This window comes from Poeciliopsis prolifica, unplaced genomic scaffold (genome assembly GCF_027474105.1).
Source record: "Poeciliopsis prolifica strain line A6 unplaced genomic scaffold, Auburn_PproV2 SCAFFOLD010, whole genome shotgun sequence".
NCBI classification, from domain to species: domain Eukaryota; kingdom Metazoa; phylum Chordata; class Actinopteri; order Cyprinodontiformes; family Poeciliidae; genus Poeciliopsis; species Poeciliopsis prolifica.
Genome location: NW_026562385.1, coordinates 3228228 through 3250606, shown reverse-complemented (window position 1 = coordinate 3250606; position 22379 = coordinate 3228228). Strand labels below are relative to the sequence as shown.

General features: G+C 41.1%; 2 protein-coding genes across 6 annotated transcripts in view; one reads left to right on the top strand and one right to left on the bottom strand.

The window, feature by feature from the left end:
* Positions 1–4882: 4882 nt before the first annotated feature.
* tfap4 (transcription factor AP-4 (activating enhancer binding protein 4)) lies at positions 4883–12762 on the bottom strand. Of its 2 annotated transcripts, none has more exons than XM_055036301.1 (7): positions 12340–12762; positions 9443–9608; positions 8711–8815; positions 8446–8616; positions 8219–8362; positions 6429–6596; positions 4883–6288 (listed from the first exon to the last, which is right to left on the bottom strand). In XM_055036301.1, exons 1-7 carry the CDS (start codon positions 12426–12428, stop codon positions 6136–6138), a joined length of 996 nt encoding a protein of 331 aa, XP_054892276.1. In that variant the 5' UTR covers positions 12429–12762; the 3' UTR covers positions 4883–6135. The 2 variants fall into 2 exon arrangements, with proteins under 2 accessions (XP_054892276.1, XP_054892277.1); XM_055036302.1 differs by having other exon boundaries at positions 8717–8815.
* A 5251-nt stretch (positions 12763–18013) lies between these two features.
* Positions 18014–22379, top strand: part of glis2b (GLIS family zinc finger 2b) — a 29568-nt gene continuing 25202 nt past the window's right edge. For 3 of the 4 annotated variants that reach the window (XM_055035039.1, XM_055035038.1, XM_055035041.1), the window contains exon 1: positions 18014–18836. The gene's annotated coding sequence lies outside the window, so the exon portion shown is untranslated. The remainder of the gene's footprint in view (positions 18837–22379) is intronic. The other variant, XM_055035042.1, reaches the window with a different exon arrangement.

The window sequence follows — 22379 nt, the reverse complement described above, 5'->3', positions numbered from 1 at the left end:
GCATATCAAAATATAACAAATATATTTTGAGATATTTGTCAAAGCATTTTTGACAAGTCAAATGCTTCATTTGCTATAAAGACTTCAACTCTTTCAGAGACCGTTTGCATGAAGATAAGTTAAAATAATCATTTAGAATAATAACTTGCGACATCTTTGGGGAAGAAGGAGCTCATTGCATGTCAGGAAATGACAAAAGATGCCACCCACTGACCGTGCCGTGCATGGTCGCCGTCACAGAGAAAGTGGTCACTCTTAATTTAGCTGCTGTAAAGAGAAGGAGGCGCTGGAGGGGGTTCGTCCGCAGCCCATCTACCAATCGGCTGCAAACACTTGGGCTTTACGGCCCGAACGATGCCAACGAGAACTGGCAGCGAGACAAACAGAGCTGTTCATGTCATTGCTGGTGCTGTAGTAACAAAAGAAAACACACATGAGCCAAATGTTTAAAAAACAAAGTACAAACTTTATTATTTTGTCTTTACAAAGGCACAAGCCTCTTTATCCCCGAAACATAAAAAAAAACGTAATAGCTTCTTGATGACCATATGCACTGACAAAGTAAAAAAAAAAAAAAAAAATGAAAAAATTAAAACAATAGGGAAGAAACTGAGCTGCAAAATAAAAGAAGATAAAATACATAAAATGACAGGATAAAAGATGCAAGAAGATGTGAAAGGTAAAGTGGTAAATGTAGGAGGACTGACATGGAGGGTTGGGGGATACACAGCTGTGCGGTTTTTTAACTCATAACCTCAAGAGCTTCAGCTGAGGAGATCCTCCTTTACACATACAAAAGAGGCAAACTCCAGTATATTACAGTAAGTGCTTCGTAATCTTCACCCTATTTAGTGATCCTTAGTCCCTCCCCCACTAATCTGACAGTCTGATATGCCCATATAATAACTTTGTAACACAAAACACAGAATAAAGACAGACGCAATGGAGAGCAACCAGTTCTGGGATTCAGCAGGAAAACTTTCCAAAGCAGACACTGGGAGAATAAAAAAAAAATTAAAGCTGCAAGCAGCCTCGAACGGCCCTCGCAGCCAAGCGCCGCTCCGGCCTATTGCCACCGCGGGGTATGAGCAACCGCCGCCTCACGCCAGCCACCACAGATGCTCTCACGCAGTTTTCAGCGCCTCCGCCCGCACCGCGGAAGCTGTTGCTCAGTTTAAACTTCTCCAACTCCGGTCCAACAGAGCCTTCTTGCTCAAAAGCGTGGTTTGGATTTGCAACTCCAAAATCCAAGCAAAATGTTGAGCGTAGTCCAGTTCTGTGGCTCCAAAAAGCAGGCAAAATGTTCAGGAAAACTTCGCAGCTCCAGCTGTCGCCGGCTGACTGTTATTACGTAGCGTCGATCTGTTTTCTCATTGATGGAGTACCACTGCCTCCTGCTGGGGCAATACTGGTATTGCACTAGCAGTACCAGTATTTCTCCACAAGGTGCCAGTAGTACTCCATCAACACTGACCCCAGTGTGTTCTTACTTCGCTGTCATAAGTTTTGCTGAATGACTTTGTTTGTATTATTCTAGCAAAAATGAATGAATGTTTGTACTTTAACCCACAAAATAAACTTATATATATATAAAAAGTTATAATAATGTATATTTAAATAATTAATAACAACATAACCTATGGGCTGCTGTTTTCTAGGGGGCGCTATAGAGAAATTAGGCCACGCCCTACAAATATTGTGATGGATTCCTGTCGGGGAGTTGATGGGAATCCATCCTTGTGAGTTTGGAGCAGGTGGGCCCAGAAATGTGGAATTGAGAGCCAAACGTATGGCGATGGCGTTACAGGTCACTTCGCCACGCCGCCACGCCCACCTGCTCCATCGTAGCTGGTCGGGGTTGAAATCCTCAACACACCAACATGTCTTCTGTGTCTGGGCACAGTTTCATGTTGATGAGGTCAAAGGGGTGAGATAGCGACCGTTCAGAGTAAAACATGACACTTCCTTTTCTCAGGGGGCGTGGCCTAAGTGATGTCATCATTCGACCATAGGGTATTGTAGGACACCCGATGATGATCAATCACAGAAAGTCTGGTGCCTCTGTGAGTTTCTGTGTAGGAGATATAGCAGTTTATTTTTTTACGGCGAGTAGGTGAACTTTGACCCCTGCTAACCCCCCTTCAGCATTCTCAAAAACTCACCGTTTTGATAACTTTAGATGGGACATGCCTTATGAGCAGACTGACCGAGTTTGAAGCCGATCAATCGAAATCCCTAGGAGGAGTTCGATCAAATACGGAGGCTGTAAACGGCAAAAATGGGGTCAAAATCTGAACTTCAATCTAAAATGGCCGACTTCCTGTGGGGTTTAGACCATGGCTCCAAGAGACTTTTTTGTAAGTCCTGACAAGGTACACATGTGTACAACGTTTCGTAATTGTAGGTTAAAGCATGGCTTGGGGCTGATCATTTAAAGTTTTCTAGGGGGCGCTATAGAGAAATTAGGCCACGCCACCAAATATTGTGATGGATTCCTGTCGGGGAGTGGATGAAGATCCATCCTTGTGAGGTTGGAGCAGCTGGAACAGAAACTGTGGAATTGAGAGCAAAACGTATGGCGATGGCGTTACAGGTCACTTCGCCACGCCGCCACGCCCACCTGCTCCATCGAAGCTGGTCGGGGTTGGAATCCTCAACACACCAACATGTCTTCTGTGTCTGGGCACAGTTTCATGTTGATGAGGTCAAAGGGGTCAGATAGTGAAAGTTCACAGTAAAACATTACACTTCCTGTTCTCAGGGGGCGTGGCCAAAGTGATGTCATCATTCGACCATAGGGTATTGTAGGACACCCGATGATGATCAATCATAGAAACTTTGGTGCCTCTGTGAGTTTCTGTGTAGGAGATATAGCAGTTTATTTTTTACGGCGAGTAGGTGAACTTTGACCCTGCTAACCCCCTTCAGCATACTCAAAAACTCACCGTTTTGATAACTTTAGATGGGACATGCCTTATGAACAGACTGACCGAGTTTGAAGCCGATCAATCGAAATCCCTAGGAGGAGTTCGATCAAATACGAAGGCTGTAAACGGCAAAAATGGCCTCAAATTGGACCTTCAATCCAAAATGGCTGTCTTCCTGTGATACTTGCACTATGACATTAATTGTAAATTTTGAGCGTCCTGGGGAGCTCTACAAGTGTACCAAATTTCATGTCTCTAGGATAAAGTAAGTGAATAGCAAAGGGTCCTTAGAAAATTTCTAGGTGGCGCTATTGAGCCATTTCTTGTGGGATTTTTGTGATGACCTTAAAAATAAAAATTTTTAAACAGGCTTAAGGCCTCCGCCAAGTTTGGTGAGTTTTCCAATATGATAAGGCCCCCAAAAAGCCCCCCAAAGAGGTGGGAAGAAAAAATAATAATAATAATAAACAGTAGGAAAACAATAGGCCTTCGCAGCGCTTAGCTGCTCGGGCCTAATAAAAATCCTAAGTTTTCCAGCGACCCTCCCCTTCTTCCTATAACAATAACCGACACACCTGACATCAACAGGTTTAAAGGGGAATTCCCAAATCTCGTCAATCGTGACGTTGGGGTTTAACGTGCAGTCTGTCCAGCAGTTCAAAGCTCAAACAGTCGACTCTAAATGCTGAGATGAGCCGAAAGTCCTAACTGTGATTTGATTTTTTCTGCAGGATCTCAGGAAACCTTTGATACGGTCTTATGGAATGTCTTTATTTTGGAGGTTTTCCCCCCCCGCCCCCCCCACATATTTTGCAACAAGGGCTCTCAAACTTTCAAATATAGACATACAGTGCTTTGCAAAAGTGTTTACAACCCTTGAACTGTTTCACACCACAGTCATTTAGTTAGGACTATGTGATCATAAATTTCAACATAAAGAAGCACACAACTGTTGAGAAAGGAAAAACATGTTTTGTTTTGTTTTTTACTTTGCAAGTGCTTTGTAAACCACTTGTGTGCAAATTTGGACTTCCAAAAATAAAAAAAATAAAAAAGAAACCACAAGAAGTCAGCAATTGCATAAAAACAAGTCATGAATGTAGAAGAAGGTGCTTGAGTCAAATGAGATGAGAACTGGCCTTCATGCAAATCAATAAGTGGCAGAAAACACACACTATATGCGACCCCCAACACAAAGTTTCCCTGGTTTAAACAAGGTAGTGGCAGCATCATGTGGTAGTTCTTGTCAGAACTGATGGGAGACAGAATTAGCCAAATCATGTCTAGAGGAAAAAATAACTCCAATTAAATGGTTTATATCAAAACACATGCGTGTTAGATCAGCCTAGTCAAAATCTGTGGCAAGCTCACACTTTCACATCCCAGCCAACAAACTATCATCGCTCTGAAGCATGGCAGCAGCAGGATTATGTTGTGGGAATGTTTTTTTTTTTAATAAATAGAGCAAAACATATGAAAGAAGCATATATATGCTTTAGTATATATGTTTTCTTCCAGTTCATTATGCACGACCTTGTGTTGACTTTTCTCATAAAAATCAAAAGAATGATACTATGTGAAACAATCGAGAAAAGTTAAAAGGTTTTGAATACTTTTGCAAGGCACTGTATAAACCAAACAATTTTTGCATTAATTTACCTTTAGCATAGTTTGTAAACTACCAATATGTTTAATTTCTGGGGCAAACATAATAAAAGAAACCCAAAAATAACAATATAACTGGGAATATATATTTATATATTGAATGACATCTGCCCGGTGTTTACAAGCCTGATCAAAGAGGTGAAAATCAGTTGCCCCCAAATGAAAGGCGTCCAGATTGTTCTCTGAAGCTGTGTGAAGGAATGGCCTTCCTGCAGCCAATAAAAAGGACTCATAGTAAGGCAAGCTGTAACCTCTCTTTTCTATAAGTTGCCAGTCATTACATTAAAAATTAAACAGAAAACTTACGAAAAAGACAAATGCATAGAGCATTTGTAGTAAATTCAGTCGTCACCATGAATGGCACACTAACTAGTTCTCAGGGCATTCTTCCTCAAATGTCACCATAATCCTCCTACGTCCCAAAAGGCGGAACAAACAACAAAACAGGCTCTCTAGGCCGAGCGAATAAGTGATTGTATGCGTCCTTTTTGTATAAATGAGTCGTGCATTTCAAGGCTAAGGTGGTGGAGTTTCAGACTGCCAGAGTCTCGGGCACCACGAAGTCCCGCTGCCTTAAAACACTCAGACACACACACTCCTCAAAAGTACTCATCATGGCCCAACAGATTAGCTTATACGTCAGGCCAGGGGCTCTTATACTCAGAAGTAGAGGATGCAAACAGTAAAACAAAAAACAGGCAAGATGTGGGATTACTGGGATCCCAGCCCAGCAAAAACAAACATAAAAAAAAAAAAGAATCAACAAAACTAAAGTTGTGAACCAGTAAGTGTACTCTCTTATTGTATGAGCACCAGTCAGCCATATAAACAGCCTTTAGTTCTTTTTTTTTTTCTTTTACTTACAAGTGGAGCATTTAAGAGAGAAACATGAATAATTTGACTTAATAAAATAACAAAGAACTTTTAGGACAGTCTTGCAAACTCACAGTGTGTTTGCCAACAGCCCGGATGGTTCTCGAGCGGAGCTGTTTGAAAGGGCGTCCATCTTCATAATAATCACGCTCAGTTGGCGGCCGCCGACGTCACACCCGTGGGCCTCTTTCCCGTTTCTTTGATCAGTCACACGACTTCAGGACAGCGCTGGGAGGACAGTCCTGGCGGCTGATGGACATGTCTAACAGGCGTTTGAAAGTCCAGTTTCCAGTTTGACCCAGAGTTCATAAAATCAATTAGTAGCTTTAATAACAGTCCCATGGAGTCATGAAGAGACAAGAGTTTGTTGTAAAAAGAGCAGAGGTTTGAGTTAAGCCAAAAAAAAAAAACAGAAAAAGAACGAAACTACGGGTGTGAATGTGTAATTGTAAACCTTCTCAGGTGCCTATTTTTGTAAAAATCTGATGTAGAGAAGAAGATGGGGGGGAAAAGTACGTCAAAATGGGTGCTACCAGCTCGGTTTACGTACACAGAACAAGAGTGCTGTGAGTTTGTAGTCTCCCATAACCCTGGTCTGCTTCGGGGCCCTTGTGTGTGAGTGTGTGCGTGTATGAAGGTGTCGGGTACACGAGCCTTCAGGCAGGCGAGCTCAAGGCAGCGAGCAGTCGTCGGGTCCGTCGCTGTTTGAGGCCGTGTCCGAGCCAGCAGCGTCGGAGAGGATGCGCCCCGAGCTGACGATGACCGCCCTCCTCTGCTCCTCCTCAAAAACCTTCCCCTGGGTGCCCTCAATGTGCTGGATTGCCTGGAGGCAAACAGGGAATAACAGAGGAGGCATGTCAGAGACTAAGGCGCCCTCTAGTGGTCAAATGTGGCGGAGAAAAGAAAAAACAAACAGCAGGAGTCATGTGAAGGAAAGATAATTTGAATTTTGAGTGACGTTACTTGAACGATGGTGTCCAGGTTCTGCCGAGATGTGGACACGGAATTAATGACCGATGTCGGGCCCATGGTTACCACGGTGACGTGATGGGGCTGGGGAGTTGGTGCGGGCGCAGGAACGATGACTGTGGCATGGTGTGTGGGTGCGGGCGGGGTAGCAGGAGCAAACACCTGAAAGAAAGATTTTTACACATCAGTCTAACGATCCCAAACAACATAATCTACAAAAAGTATTCCTGAGGTGCCAAACAAACAAGTGAATCAAACACTGTTTCTGACACACAGGCGATAGAAATCTACAAACTATGAGATGCATTTTTGTGTTTATTCCCCCCTGTCACTGCTGCCCCGAAAAAAGATCCAGGCAATCAACTGCCTTCAAAAGTCACCCAGCAAGTAAAAGTTGTGTAATTGAATCCCAGTGTAAATACAGCTGTTCAAGTGAATCCCTCAGTGGTTTGTTAGAGAACAAATGAGATAATAAAGAACAGGAAACACAACTTATAGGTCAGGAAGATTATGGAGGAGAGACCAGAGACACCTTCCAGCAGGACAATGACTCTACACATACAGCCAGAGCAACAATGAATTAATGTAGATGAATACACATCTATACGCTCATATGGCCAAGGCTAGGGCTGGATGATATGGCTGAAACATTTATCACAATAAAAGTGCTTCATATCAATTCATGTTGATAATCGTCGATATTGGTAGGTAAGACTTGAAAACGTAATCTATTCAATGTGACAAGTTGAAAGCGCAAAAATCTTTGTCACTGGATATGAAATACTGAACCAGTCAAACCCGCAATGATTTGGAACTGCAATTACATCAAATGATGGCCCCATAAGGAGATAAATAAATACTTTTACTTATTTTTTTTAACCACTTGATGTGAGATGTATTATTGTATGTTTCATTGTAAGCTCTACAATTTATTCTTGTCTCTGTAGTACTTTGAGATTTCTTTGAAATATAAGGTGCGTTACAAATAAAATTTATTATTATTATTATATTAAAAATGCACTTCACACTATTAATGCACGCACTCCTTTGTACTTGTCTATGACATCAAATCAGGAGTTGGCATTTATTGTACAATTTATTGTGAAACTGTTTTATTGACAGGCATTTTGATTTATTGATGTGTTGATCAATTCCAATTAATGATGTAAAATAACAAAACAAAACTGCGACAATATTAACGGACATGTCATTTTTGCTACTTTAGTTAAATAAATTTATGTTAAAATTCATTTAACATCAATAAATATCAGTGAAATGGAAAACATGACTAAACACAGTTACTGTGTACATCTTAGTGATATAAATCACACTTGTTTCAGTAACTTGCACTCTGAAGAAGACTATTTCCACACAGCATTTGTGTGTGATGTTATGAATGCTAATGCCAAGCATTCACAGTAATGTAAAAAGTTCTTTAAATTATAATTTTTATCGTCATCACAATTGCACCACAAAATATTGTGTATATATTCTAAGTCCACATTGCCCACCCCTATATCGAATTTCCAAAAAATCTACGAAACTTTATGATTGTTTACATGACATGTGAGAAAGTTTTTTAAGGGCTGAAAATGTATTTTCCAAAGCTCTGCATGTGACAGTCAAAATTATTCTGAGTCTTTTATCACAACAAAGATGCCGACATATATTGAAGACAAACTCAATTTCAAATATTTTGTGTTGATAAAGTAAAGCACCTTTATCAAAGCTAAATTTAGTCATTAAACAAAAGCTGAATTCTTTATAAAACGTTGGTGTTGAACCTGAGGGCTGTGTGCTGGAGTGAGGTCCCTCTCTAGCTGCTTCTGCAGACGAACAAGACTCTGCGTCTGGACTTGTTGTTCCTGGACCTGCTGGGCGATCGCCTTCAGCTTCTCTGGGTACAGCTGAGCGTCCAGGGAGCGCATCTGCCAGGAGGGACGCATGGGGAGAAAGGTGCATCAGTCACGCACTTAAAACAGCTGCGTGTTCATTCCCACCCGACTGTCACCTGATCCTCCAGCATCATCCTGACTGTGCGCTCTTTTTCCAGCTGCTGCCTCAGCTCAATCATCTCTCTCCTCAGATCTTCAGTCTTCTCCTCCTCCAGGATGTCTGGAGAGCCGATCCCTTCATCTTTCTCCTCCGCCCGTCTCCTCTTCGGTGACGAACCACTTAACTCCTGGGGAAAAAAACAAACAAAGATTGAGCTATCTGGTTCAGATGAGTGCTAAAAGCAAAGAAACATATGGAAGTATTTATGCAACTTGCTGTACCTGTACCTGAATGATCCGCTTCAGCTGACTGTTTTGCTGCAATAGCCGCGTCTTCTCCTGCTCCAAAGTGAAGATGTACTCTGCCGTCTGTTGCAAGATTGCAGCCTGAAGAACATCAAAGTGAAGCTGTAACAGCGAGTTCAAACCCGTACAGCAACAGCGACTTCAAAAGTATTAATGTTCCTTTTTCACGTTGCCATTTTCAAGTTTTGCCGCAAATCAGATTTGTGGCTAAGACTTAAATCTTAGCCATTACATCATATCTCCAGTTGTGGGCTTGTCCTGTTGGAAGGCAAACATTTCCTTAGTCTCAAGTTCCACTTGTTGTTGGTCAAGAAAAAGATTCCCACAACACAATACTCCCAACACCATGTTGATTCAGGCTGATCTTTAGCCTGAATCGCTAGTGTCTTTTATGTAAAGACATAATGTTTTTCGCTAGTGTCTTGTATGTAAAGTCAGAAGCTGAATTTACTCCACTAGATTGTATTTAGTGGTGACAGAGTAAAGGGAACTAAATAAAAAAGCACAAGAGAGATTTTTGTTAAAAAAAAAAATAGTTCTAGAACCAAGAATCATTTTCTTTCTATTTTAGAATTAAGACCTTCATGTGTTGGTCGAGCACTTAAAATCTAAAATGTGAAAAAGTTGAAGCAGGATAAATACTTTTTCAAAGCACGCTGGATCAAGCTCATCACCTGATCTAAATCAAGCCCGCAGTTTGTGACCTACCTTGCTGAGCTTCTCCCCATCGCTGTGTGGGATGAGTGTTTTAAGTGACTGGAATCCAGCATTGATGCTCTGCATACGCCGACGCTCGTTGCTGTTGGCAATCTCCCTGCGAATTCGCCTCTCTTGGTCCCGGGCTGTTTCTGGGGTCAGAGGAATGTTGGCCAGACTGAGGGGGAAACAAAGCAGGGAGGGAAGCAAATCCGTTAGTTGATAATAAATTTTGAGCACAGAGGAAGCCTTCAGATGGGAGTCAGGATCCGCTTAACTTCAGCAGAAACATTTGATGCATACGGCAACTACACATTTATTATGAAGCACTTATTAGTTGCAGTTTTAATCATTTTGTTACCTGATTTTTCCTGCCAATGGCATGACGAGTGTAAAAAAATATTTCCATTTAATTAATTACTTAAACAAAAAAGTAAACTGATATTTGGTTCTACAAGCAGCACACAAGCAGTGTTTGCCTCTAACCACTACAATTTTAATATGTTTATACTTTAAAACAGTCAAAATGAGCCTTCATCCCAGCCAGGTACTGGGATTTAATTTAGGGGAAATTCTAAGAGCGCTTCCTGCAACATCCTCTGCTTCCACCTCTGTATCTCCTGCCAGGCTCTTATCTGTACTGACTCAGCTGCCTCAGTGCAAACACTGGGAACTGTTGTGCAGACACAGATGAGAAAAAAAAATGTGCATGCGCGTTCTGAGTGTTAAGTGTGGAGATACACACAGACACAAAGCATCACTGCAGCACTGCCAATCCAACTGGGCTTTGCCTTCCCTAACAGTAGATTACCACCAAGCTGTATTAAAGTGTTTTTTTAAAAGGGGAGCAAGACAAAGTAAGCAAATAAGGCCGTAATGACTGATTTGTTAATGTAATAAATAATAGACTGTAAACAGATGAGCGGCAGATTTAGAAATTGAAAATCTTTCACCAGTCCAGAGACATAATATTCTATGACTCCCATTCATTTTACTGTTCAGTCATTCTTTCATTTGCAGAGCCAGGGTCATCTTAACCTGGTGGCACAGTCAGTCTATCTTGCATTGCACATCCAATACTGCATGAATAAAGCCTTTTCTGATAAATATCAATTTTACATACAAAATAAAATAAAAAAACCCTGCAATCATGGATGAAGTAGTATCTCCTTAGCCTTTACCATATTTTTTAAACTTAAAAAAACAAAAACAAAAAAAACCCCACTGTGCATAACGTACATTCTGTACATTGATGCCCAAAACAAATATGAGTTGATAGGAATAGGACAAAAATATAAAAATATATTTTCCTTGTTTGTCCTATGCATCAATAATCAGAATCAATCAAGGGGAAACTAGCTGATTCAGATCTGGGTGATTGATTGATGCATCGCTGGAAACCAATGCAGAAAAGGACGAGCACAAATAAACAACAAACTCGTTTTTATTTAATTATATTATGATTTAAAGATATTCAAACAATAACTCTTTATCAGCTAGTCATCACATGGTGCTTTAGAGAAACTGATGTTCAGATACCATTTTCAAAGTCTCAATGGATTCCCGTAAATTCATAAATGTACATTTTCTCCCCAATTGTCTTGGGAAAAACTGAAAGGTTTCGGATGATATTTTGTATTCTTACAACAGTGATAAACAATTGAAAATTCACAACAAAATGCTAAGACAAAAAAAAAAAGCTCCAATTCTGACATTGAAAAATAGACCACATAACTGAAAATCTCAATAATAAACTTAAATAGGCTTATGACACTTTACTTTTATATCAGCATAACAACATTTATTACACTATCTTATTTATTGTATATTTGCTAACCAAACAGCAGCTGACTGATGATTTGGGACAAACAGCAATAAGACTACATTTCCCAGAATACCCGTGCGCCAGCAGCAGTCGCAGCAGAAAGCAGCACAAGATTCCTCCGCCTCCTTCAACTAGCAGGGCTGCGGACGTATCGACGGGCCTTCCGTGACATACACACCCCCTTATTAATAACTCAACTTTTAACATTCCTGCCTCCCCTCGAACACCAAATATCCCGTTATCTGAAATGTATTAAAAAATAATATTTGTAACCGCTAAAAGAAGAGCCAGGCGTCACCACAGAGCCCGAGAGCACCTCGGCGCTCGGAGCAGACTTTTTTTTTATGTCCTCCGCCATTACAACAATGCGGCAGGCAGCATGGCAGAGGTGCGGGATGAAAAGACGCAGTGGAGGTGGCTCGATAGAGCCAGCGAGCCGCTCAGAAACCCCAATTATTTTAACGGAACTTAAAATAAAGGCAAATATGACGACAGCTGTTATATTTTACATCAACAGAAAACGGTTAGAAGAACATACAACGCGAGACTAACACCAGACCCCCCCCATCACTTTTAGCTCAAGCCACAAGCATGGCCGCACTACCCACAATAACTTCGGCTCCCTTTCAGCGAACCAGCTCCTTCCAGTAGTATGTGGAGCGAAAACTGGCCTTTTAAAGGACCGCAGTGATCGGTAGCAAAATATTTCATTTTCGTATGCAAATTACAGCGCCTATATAAGAGATTATTTGAGGATAAATAGATGTGGGATGTGCTCTGGAGCGGAGTAGCAGCGTGGTGTGCACGGAACCACGTGGTTTATGTTTGTTAGACACAAAATGCGTGAATTTCTATACTAAATGAGCAAAATACAGAACAGGAGACATTGCACCGGCAGCACGAGACACCCAGCCGCTCATTCGCAGTGTAACGCTGGTGTTTGGTGTTAATTAGTGCCCGCAGTTCCCCCGTAAGCGGGTCGTGTACACAATAACAGATCACATCAAACATGTTGCCTCAGTGCGTGGACAGTTCCTACAGTTATAATCATGCTGAATGGAGCACATGTGATTTATATACACACCTACAGAGACCGCCAATCACTTCTTTCTCCGTTTTCCTGAAATGTTGCAGCGGGGGCACCTTCTGAGCTGAAACCATGAAATACTCCATGCTCGTCTCTCGCCAGTTTGGCCCCCCTCCCTCTCCAAAATAAGAAGATAGAATAAAATGAAAACAAAACGGCAATCTCCGCTGGATTAAAGGGAAACAGATGACAAAAAATCCCGTGATCCGAGGCGCGTTAAATCCACAAAGTAAATCCGAATCCCTCGTCCGTGTATTGTAGTTCTTTTTGAGGCGACCGAGAGTTGTAATGTTACTCGACTTCCAGCTGATGGGGTTCCCTCGTTGTGTGTGGCGCTCTACCTCTCCTTCTCCCTCCCCTTTGCTTTCTCCCTCTGCATGACCGTGTCTCTCTCCGTGCGAGTGTGTGTTGGTGTGTGTGCAGCTGATCGGATTGCTTTCAAGGCGGGAAACAGCTGGTAGGAGTCACACACCGCACCACCAAATGCCTCCTTCCGCAGAGAAGGGGGAACTGCGTGTAAACAAAGGACTATTTAGTGCAGAGAGAAGCCAAAAATAAAAAAAATAAAAAATCCTGGTAGAATGAAAAATGCCAGAAAATATTGACGTATAATTTATGATTAAATACGCTGATTAAATTGCGACAAATACTCAGTCGGTGATTCTAAAAACATTGACGTGCAAACAACACAACAATGAGTTTAATCAATAAAACCATTGTAAAAATTTACAGATTTTTTTTTTTACCGCTATTACTTTCATTAATATTTCTGAGTAGATACAAGTATAAGCTAAAAAAAATGAGTGAAATGTACACAGTGTATGTACTTAACAGCAATAGTTAATTTTTAATAATGAGGAATTGCTCATTTAACTTTTCTTATGGTTAAAAAAAATAAAAACAGAAACAAAAAAGATTCTGATTTGGACGTGAGATGTTTGTGAAATAGTAATAAAGGTTTTAAACCAATCCCAAACATTTTAACTGAAGGGTAAAGATAAACAGCAGCCTCGGGGCATATGGGAGCATTTAACTGCCACTGAGAGGACATAAATATGGCCAGAATCTCATTAAGACAAGAAAATTTCATATTATAACAAGATATAAACAAGATTTAAAACCTGTTGAAACATGAAACTTTCTTGCAACTTGTTGCACTGAGTTACTGTGATGACATGTTTTGCTTAAGCCAGAAACTATTTTGGTTGTAGTAAAACTCATAATAACCAGATTTGCATCCGGTTAAAATTACAATTTTTCATTACAGACTCAAAACTTGTGATGATTTACAACCTTTTTGCTTAAATGACATGGTTTTAATGACATATAAAACTTGTTATAACCATATTTGTATCTTGCTTAAATGAGAATGTATCTCATTTTAGTGAGCTTTATATCTCCTTATAATGGGAAAGTTTTAATCAAAATGTTTAAGTAGGATTTGTCCCTTCATTAATGCAGTAATTTGTACAAAATGATCCTCAAACCAGACCTCAAACAAGTGTATCTACTATACAATACGTCAACCTACTTTTTCGTAGGCTAACACTTATATTCTAAAACTCTCTTTGATAATGTCATATTCTAATTTTGCAAGAAACTGAGTAATTAGTGTTTACTTTCTATAGGCCACACTAATCATCTAAATTAACGCTTAAGAACGACCAGTGTAGTACATTGAGGACATGAAATATGACATTTTTAATTGAATTATTGAAAAAAAAACTTTTTAATGACATTCTAATGTGTGGGGTTGCACATAACTATAAAAAATATAGTAATTTTAGCTTTTTTTTCTTTTGCTGTCCATGCTGAAGTGCAACATTAGTAGTGAGATAGTAATAACATCTTTTTGTTATATTTTGACAAACAAATAAGCAATGTTTTCAGGTTTGTGTTTTTTGTATTTTTTATTTTTTTAATCAATTGAAAAATAATATTTGCCCACGGCTGAATGGTGGCACTCACGGTGCTCCATACCACCTGCGCCCTGGCGATTAGGTAAATAAAGAGCGGGAGAAGCCTCTTCTTCAGGGGCGGACACTCCAACAGCTGCGATAAGAGAACAACAGCGATCAGCTGACCAGCTGGCAGCGCTGCACAGCAACAGCGCACCCAGCAGAAGGGAGGAAGGGAGGAAGGGAGGCCGTTCAGGGACACACTGCTGCTGCTGCTGCTGTCTGACACACACCGCACCGGCTGTAGGTAGGAGGGTAAATATCACAATGATTTAACAGGCTCATCAGATGCAAGGCGCGCGCGAGCCACTTCAAGTGCTGCAAGGATTTGCGTGAGAGCACCGCACCGCATCGTTCGTTTAACACAACAAAAAGCCAGTGCGGAAAACTGAGATAACAAACACGGCAGGTTTTAAAGCTTGAGGAAATCCAAAATAATTTCCCAAATTCTTTGGATTATCATAATTTGCTTGAAATAGATTGAGGCTGCTTATTGCCATCCAATCTATACAAACTCAAATTCGACAGACATAGAAATCGATTCTACTTATTACTATTTATGATGTCAAGCGCAGGTGTGGACTCTACACTCACAGGGCTTGTCTGTGGGCTTTTTAACGACATGTGATTTTGTGGCTGGAATGTTGACAGTATGGCAGGCCAGCACAGTTCGATTCTTGTCTTGAAATTTTTCTGGAGTGAGATTTTTATTGAAAAATGTAAATCTTCTAAAAGTGGATGATATTTGGCACAAGACAAAATATTGGCTTTTGGAATCAATTTGATGGTATAATAGATGACAACCACCGAGAGACTATAATGTAAAAGACCCCTATTCCATTTTTATTGCAGAGAATAACAGTTATTTATTTACAGTACAATAGAAATTTGCAAATGTCATAAAACATGTTGCGCAAAAAGTGTAGCTGCCAAATGCTGAAATTTAATTTATTTAGCAGGAGGGTCAAACTCAAGATGACAACTGGGATTTCTTAACATGTTTTACTTATCAGCAAAATAAACCATCTTCCTTTGTGAAGAGGGCGGAAGTGTGAGGCCTGAAGGTTCCTGCATGGTGATCTTGACAGTTACATAAGCAGAACATTTATAAACCTTTTATCCATATCTAGTTTGTCAAATATCTGCTTTAGAAAAGATTAAAAAAAATAAAAAAACTCAAGTTTTATTTTGTAATGAATAAAGTCATTTTTGATGAAACCTTAAAAAGAAAACACTAGAATTAGCTCCAACAAATAGCCATTAAATGTTATCTGAGGTTTCTCGACGCCCTCTAGTGGCAGCTGGTGAGAACTTGCTGGAGGCCAAAAACGGGCAGCTTAGGACATTGATTTCTTATACAAAGTCCAACAGCTGTAGACTGACAGTATCATACTGAGGAAATATCATACTTACAGTTTTATATGTGTCTCCTGTTACCTGGGGTGGGGAAAAAAAGGTGTTACATGTGTTACGGACACATTCAAGGTGTCCTCTTATGTGGACGTCTCCATAAAAAAGAAATCACAGCGAGCAAAATCTCCAAGTCCTCGTCATACAACTGTGCCCTTTTAATGTTGTAAATGTAGTAAATCAACAGGATTAAGTGGAAATTAAATGAAGTAGCTCTTTAATTAAATAACCAGTGATAAATGGCTGGAGCAATACACTCTAGACAGTGATTTATTTTCAAATCATTTTATGAAATAATTAAAAAATTTATAAATGTCTATAGGATTAAGTCATTGACAGGTTCAAATTTGCAAGGAAAAATATTTTTTTCTATGACTGCAATCACAGTTTTGGTCTAAGTTGCAAACTTAAATATTTTGGAATTAATTGCAAAACTGAAAAAAAAAAGAATCATCGCATTGGGTTCTACGAAGGCATCAGATGTTTGTTAAAGATCATTTTGAACAAACAGTATAATGAAGACCGAGGAACATATCAGACAGATCAATAACAACGCAGGGTTGGGTTATATAACCAATAGTAAAAAAAGAAATAGGAAGGGTATGGCAAACCTAGCAAGATATATCTGCCCTCCTAAACTGACAGGCCAAGCAGGGACTGAATTAATCAAAGAAGCAACATAGAGGTCCTTGGAGAATCTCCACAGCTCCAGTTGGAATAATACGTTGCCAGCTATTATTCATTCATGCAATCCTCCAATTCTGCATTCATGGATGGACGGCAAGAAGAATTCAATTGTTGAAAGGAACCTATAAGAAATCCCACTTAAAGTTTACCACATGTTGGGGATGGAGCAAACATGTGGAATCGGTTGTTCTGGACAGATGAAACCACAATTGAATGCTGTGACTTATACATGCAAAGATCTCTGTGTGGCAGAAAACTGACCTCACCACAACCACAACAAACCACGTGGGAGCACGGTGCTGTGGGGATCTTTTCCTTCAGCTGGCACTGGCAAGCTGGTCAGACTTGTTGGAAAGAATCATAGAGCTAAATGCTGGAAGAAAACCTGCTACAGACTGCAAGACTCAGTATTAGGTAATAGGTTCACCTGCCAGCGGGATAATCACCGAAACATACAGACAGAGCTCCAGTGGTTGGGTTTGCTTTAATTTAAACAGTATTGTAGTTTAGTTAAAGGTGTTTAGCCAGGTGCACATTTCTGAAGCCAAAGCATGAGATAAATGTAAGAACGACTCTTCATCTGCTTCGGATCTACTGGTCCTGTTCCTCGTTAAAATAGAAACAAATCCCATGAAACTATCAGAGACTCAAATTATCCTACTTGAAAGTTGGACTTGTTAACTTTCACCCACTGTACTGGTCCATTGAGCAATCTTAATTAAGTGGCGAGATTCGGTCCCTCTTTCTCATTTCCACTGGATCAGGGATATTATGTCTTCAATGCATCTGCAGAAGATCTGTTTCACTATTTGTTTCTTGATTATTAGTTCATTTAGTTTAAAAAATATCTTTTTAAAAGACTGTCACTTTATCACATTTTAGATGTCCCTCCTAAACCCCCATTTTGTTGTTATTTCTATTGTTGCATAATTGAATAATAAAATAAAATAAAAAAAACAGTTGAAAGATTTGAGCTACATAGAAAATCCTTGGAGAACCTTGCAGTGAAGACTGCAAAGGACTTGAATGTGGTGCAGGTTCACTTCCCAGTGACTATTCACATACAACCAGCTCCACAGTGGAATGATTTTAGAGCAAAACATATTCATATTGCGTTAGAATGACCCACTCATAGTCCAGACCCGAATTTAATTGGAAAATACTGAAGGATGTTAAAAACTGATGTTTCCAGACTCTTTCCATCCAATCCAATTTAACTTTAGCCTTTCCGGTCTGCCTTATAAGAACTGATACATTTCTAATTACATAATTATCCATTTCTTATGTTTTTACTTAATGCAGAACTCCTTTTCCAATCAAGCAATGTGGTAACTGTTACTTCTCTGAACTTTTTTTTTTTTGTCTCATGTAGCCTAATGCAGATTTGCATTGCACAGGTAATGCAGAGGATGTGAGCAGGCTCAGTGTGGACACACTGACTAACATTGAAAAATGCGGCGTTTGCTCTTTGGCGATATGGCTGGCCGTGCGCACAGACAGACAGACAGACCGACGTTTTGGGAGAGGGGGGCCGGGAGGGAGGCTTGGAGGAAAGCCGGGGACTGCCCATGATGGATGGGCGGAGCAGTAAGCATGCGCTGAGGTGGCAGGCTCTGGGCTGGTCCTGACGGGCTGGCTGGCTGCTGGGCTCCGGGCGGATGTCTGTGTGCGTCAGACGACGGTGGGGGAGAACTACCATCAACACGCAGCGTCTCCGAAGGAAAACACGCAGAGGAGACGCGGAGCGCTAAAAAAAAAAAGAAAGAAAGAAAAAAGAGGGGGGAAAAAGAAAGAAAACCAACCGGGCTAACGTTGGCATCTGGAAAAGCACCGACGAGAGAAGGGAGACGGTCCTCCCACATCCAGCCCCACACCCCGTCGCCAACCCGCCCCGGCGTTTTCCTCTCGACCACTTCGTGCCATCCCTCTGGTCCGACCACCCCAAAGGAAACCCCCCGTTAGACCAGCGTTGCCATTGAGCGATGCGCTTTGAATCTGGGAAGAAATCCTCTCTGCGCTTTTCGATGCGTAGCACAACCGGTGCTCTTCATTTCCAGGCTATGGATTCGGGTGTTTACACTTTTCTGACGCGTTTCCAGCTGTAATATAACATGCAAAACATCAGCCTGTCATTCCAGAGATTGGCTGGAATCTGAACAACCGGCTGTCACATACGCCGGGGTGAGCTCTTATGTGATTTTTTTTCTTCTCAAGCTTGAAAACAACTCCGACAATGGTCTTAGAACAGACCGCTTCATTAAACACTTAGTAATAGTCTCTAAAGATCTGTCAGCTGGATATTTCGATCCCACCGGGGGGAAAAAACGGCAGAAGTGAGGAGGAGTTTGATCCTGTAAGGACTTCGGGAAGTTCTTGCTCCGGAGGGAAGACGTGGATCGGACGTGGATCGGCCACATCCACGGCATTTTCGCTGCAAAGGTAAGTCGGGAGCGACGCTTTCCTGCGTGTCACTTGTGCATGTTGCGTTCACTGTCCAGGCTTAGAAAAAAGCACTGGTTTAAACAGGGCAGTGACCTATTTTCCAGCACGAAGTCCTTCTTCCGCCGAGAGTGCTTCGCACTGTCACTTCCAAGGCCGGTGGTTGCGTCTCAGTCAGGGATATGTGTCACTGCCCTTTTCAACACTGGACCAACCTTTTTCCAGATGTAAACATCCTTGCCTTCCACCGGCACCCATGGGAGACGTTTTAAGAGCACAATCACAAATCCCGCCCTCCATAGCCCATGGTGGAGCTCATCACTTGCAGCCAGGCCAGATGTTGGGCGAGATACAGGTTTCTGCTGAGCTCTCTGATGCCTGCTACAAGATCTGATAAAGAGCTCAATGTCTGCAGATTCCTGGCTGTGATTTAAGCTTGTGATATGTTGGTAAACAAAGTGTTACAGTGCAGGGATGTTGTCTGACATGCAGCTTTATTTTCCATATTTCTTCTCAATTCTCAAACTTTGTTTCAAGTCATTTGGAGCCTGTAGTGGGTTTTCTGACAAGATTGTCCTGTATTCAGCTTCAGTCAACCTTCTATAACTCTGGGTAATTTCTTTAACCCAGAATGCAAAAAAACACGCATCCCCCACAGCATGATGCCGCCACTACCAGCTGAAATCTAGGCTGCTTTTGGAAATACATAGGGGGGCTGCATTTAAGAAAAGTAACCTTGATACTTGCTAAAATATAGAATGGATACTTTATTTATTTATGTTTTTTTTCCCATAAATTATATTATTAGCTACAGTTAACAAACCTAATTTGTCTTTCCATTTTAAAGAAGGAGCTCAGCTCTGTGATGTCCTTCCCGGATTAATACTTTGACTCACAAAGCAAATCAAACACACAATTTTTTGCTACGCTACTAAAAGCAAAACACCAAAAAGTAAAAGTACTCTTTGCCCAGACATCATGTTATACATTTTTATTGGCCTAATCACCATTGAATTTTTACTAGCGGTTATCATACCATGAGGTTCTCTACTGACCCAGTCCTTATAATTGTATGGCTGAGCCCAAATGAGGATCTCTTTATCATGGCTGTTCAGCTCTGCTCCAAGCTAGATGAGGCAGTACAGGGGGCAAGGATGGGCACAGAAAGAGAAGCATAAATAAAGACCTATTATCATCCAATTAAGCAATTTTTCTGTCCCTACGCCTGATTGTGCAGCACACAGGGACTTAGTTTACGATGGACCTTCTCCCCATTGGCTGCCTCTCATGGGTCTATTGTTCCTGGAGCTGCCAGGGGAGAGAGTCGAGCGCTGCCAAGGCAGATCTAACAAGGCAAGGGCCAAAGGGGAATCAGGTCTGATCATTAAAAAGGTCACAATGCACATCAGAGGCACATAGGAGGGGATCAGATGAAGAATGATTGTAATATTTCCAAGGTGTGTGTTGGGTATTTTCCATGCAGAGACGTGTAGGCTCATGAGGTATCGGTGTACTGGGTCAATCCTATAAAACAGGAGCTGTGGAAGAGATCCCACCCTCCTTATTGCAAGTCTTTTTTCTTTTCTTTTTTTGTTTGTTTCATCCTGAAACCTTCCCTGAACTCATAACAAAGGAGATCCACACATCTACAGCCTGCTCTGGCCATTGTTTATCCAATCAGAAGATGAACAGTTCAGCTGCAGGTCAGCCTTAACATTCATCCAAGGGAAAGTCTGGGGTCAGACAGAGAAACATCTATAACCACTGGTCACTCTAAACTTCACTGATAATCCAGATGTCCACGAAGTTCCAGCTGTGCATCTCTGTCGACAATCAAGGATGCATGCGTGTATTTGAGCTGACAGCTTTAACTAATTCATATTTTCCTGCACCAAGTACAGACTCAACCATATTTAGACCAGGTCTCTGTCCAGTCCTTTCTACAAAAACCATGCTAGGTGAATATTGGTTCTGCTGCAGGTCTATTCATGTTGAACAGAGAGTTATCTTCATGCAGATGTTCTGGAAGAGAATTTAATCACTCCGCTTCATGTGCTAGTGGACAAACGCTTTCCACCATGTCATTCTCTGAAAATTAAAACCATGGGTGTCGCTATCGACCCCCTTCTTTAATTTTCCATCCGCCTATAGATTGCGCCCCATGCTACTACCACTGTATGACATCATTCACTCGGGATCCAAAACTGTAAAGGGACTGAACAGCTGCAGGATTTTTTAATTTATTTCTTTTTGGGGGGGTGGACAAAAGTGGACTCTCTTGGTAATTTCCTGCGTTGGAGAGCAACGGTGATTAGTAAAAAGAAGATGAGAAACACCTAATACACTCCTGATCAAAACTTTAAGACCGGGGGAAAAAGTGTTCAAGTTTCACACTGATGGATCACAACCAGGTTGAGTAAAGCTTCAAAATAAGAAAGAAAAAGACAAAAATGACAGAAAAAAGAGTGGGAAACATTTCAGCTGAAGCAGAGCAAAAAGTGTCAACAAAACAGACCCAGTTAGTGGCTTCTTGTGGACAAATGTTTCCAGGCAGAAGGAGAGATGTTTTTGTGGTTTAACTGCAGCGTAGTCCTGTTGAACGATCCACTCCTCACCTCACAGACGGAGGAGTCAGTCAAGAAGAATGCTTCTCCACAACATCTGCACATGACTTGATTCCTTCTGCACGACCTAAAGCTCCGCTGTTGCATCTTTATTGTGGCCCACAAAAAACATCTTCAGTTGGATCTCCCTCTCATATCAGAAATGTTGGAAGCCATCAGGAAGTTTCCCTCCAGCTCTTCCTCTTTTCTGTCTTGTTTTCATCTTTGGTGTTTCCTTGCAAATTTAGAACGGTGTGTGAGCCACACACCATGGCTCACAAATAAAACGGGGCATATTTGTGGCGTGAGAGAGAAGTGTTTTCAAAGCAGGTAGAGTTTTGTGGTTATTGGGCTGCAGGCAGCATCAGTAAGGACCGTACCATGGGTTGAGGATCTGCCTTTTTCATCAAGAACAACACATTACATCCTCTAGTTCAGCACAAGTGAAATTCTTCTGCTTTACCACATAACCTCCAGAATCTTTTAAGAAGACATTAAGGAATGTTGTGAATGGCTCTGCCAGTGCATCTCAATAACAGTGTCACTTTCAAAAGCAAAAAACCTTTTTGCCTTCGCCATTAGAAGTCATAAAAATGTCGTTGCCTGACAGAAAACAACAAGAAAGGCAGATTTATGGGCAGCTTTAGAGTTTTTAAGGCTAAAGTCTTTTGCCTAAATGATAAACAGCTTGTTTGGGTTTTAATGCTGTTTTCAATTTGTCTATTTGTTTTGCCTGTTGCTCCGGTTTCTTCTTTTCGCCTTTTGAAGCTTAACGTACAACCTGGTCCTGATGCAAACTCATATACTTGTTATTACTTCTCAGGATTTATACTTTGATCCAGAGTCCACAAGCTTTTCGCTCAGAGCGCACGTGAGTCCACAGCAGCATGTTTACCAGTCAATCAGAGCAGCTCTGGACATCGCAATCGATGAATGAAAC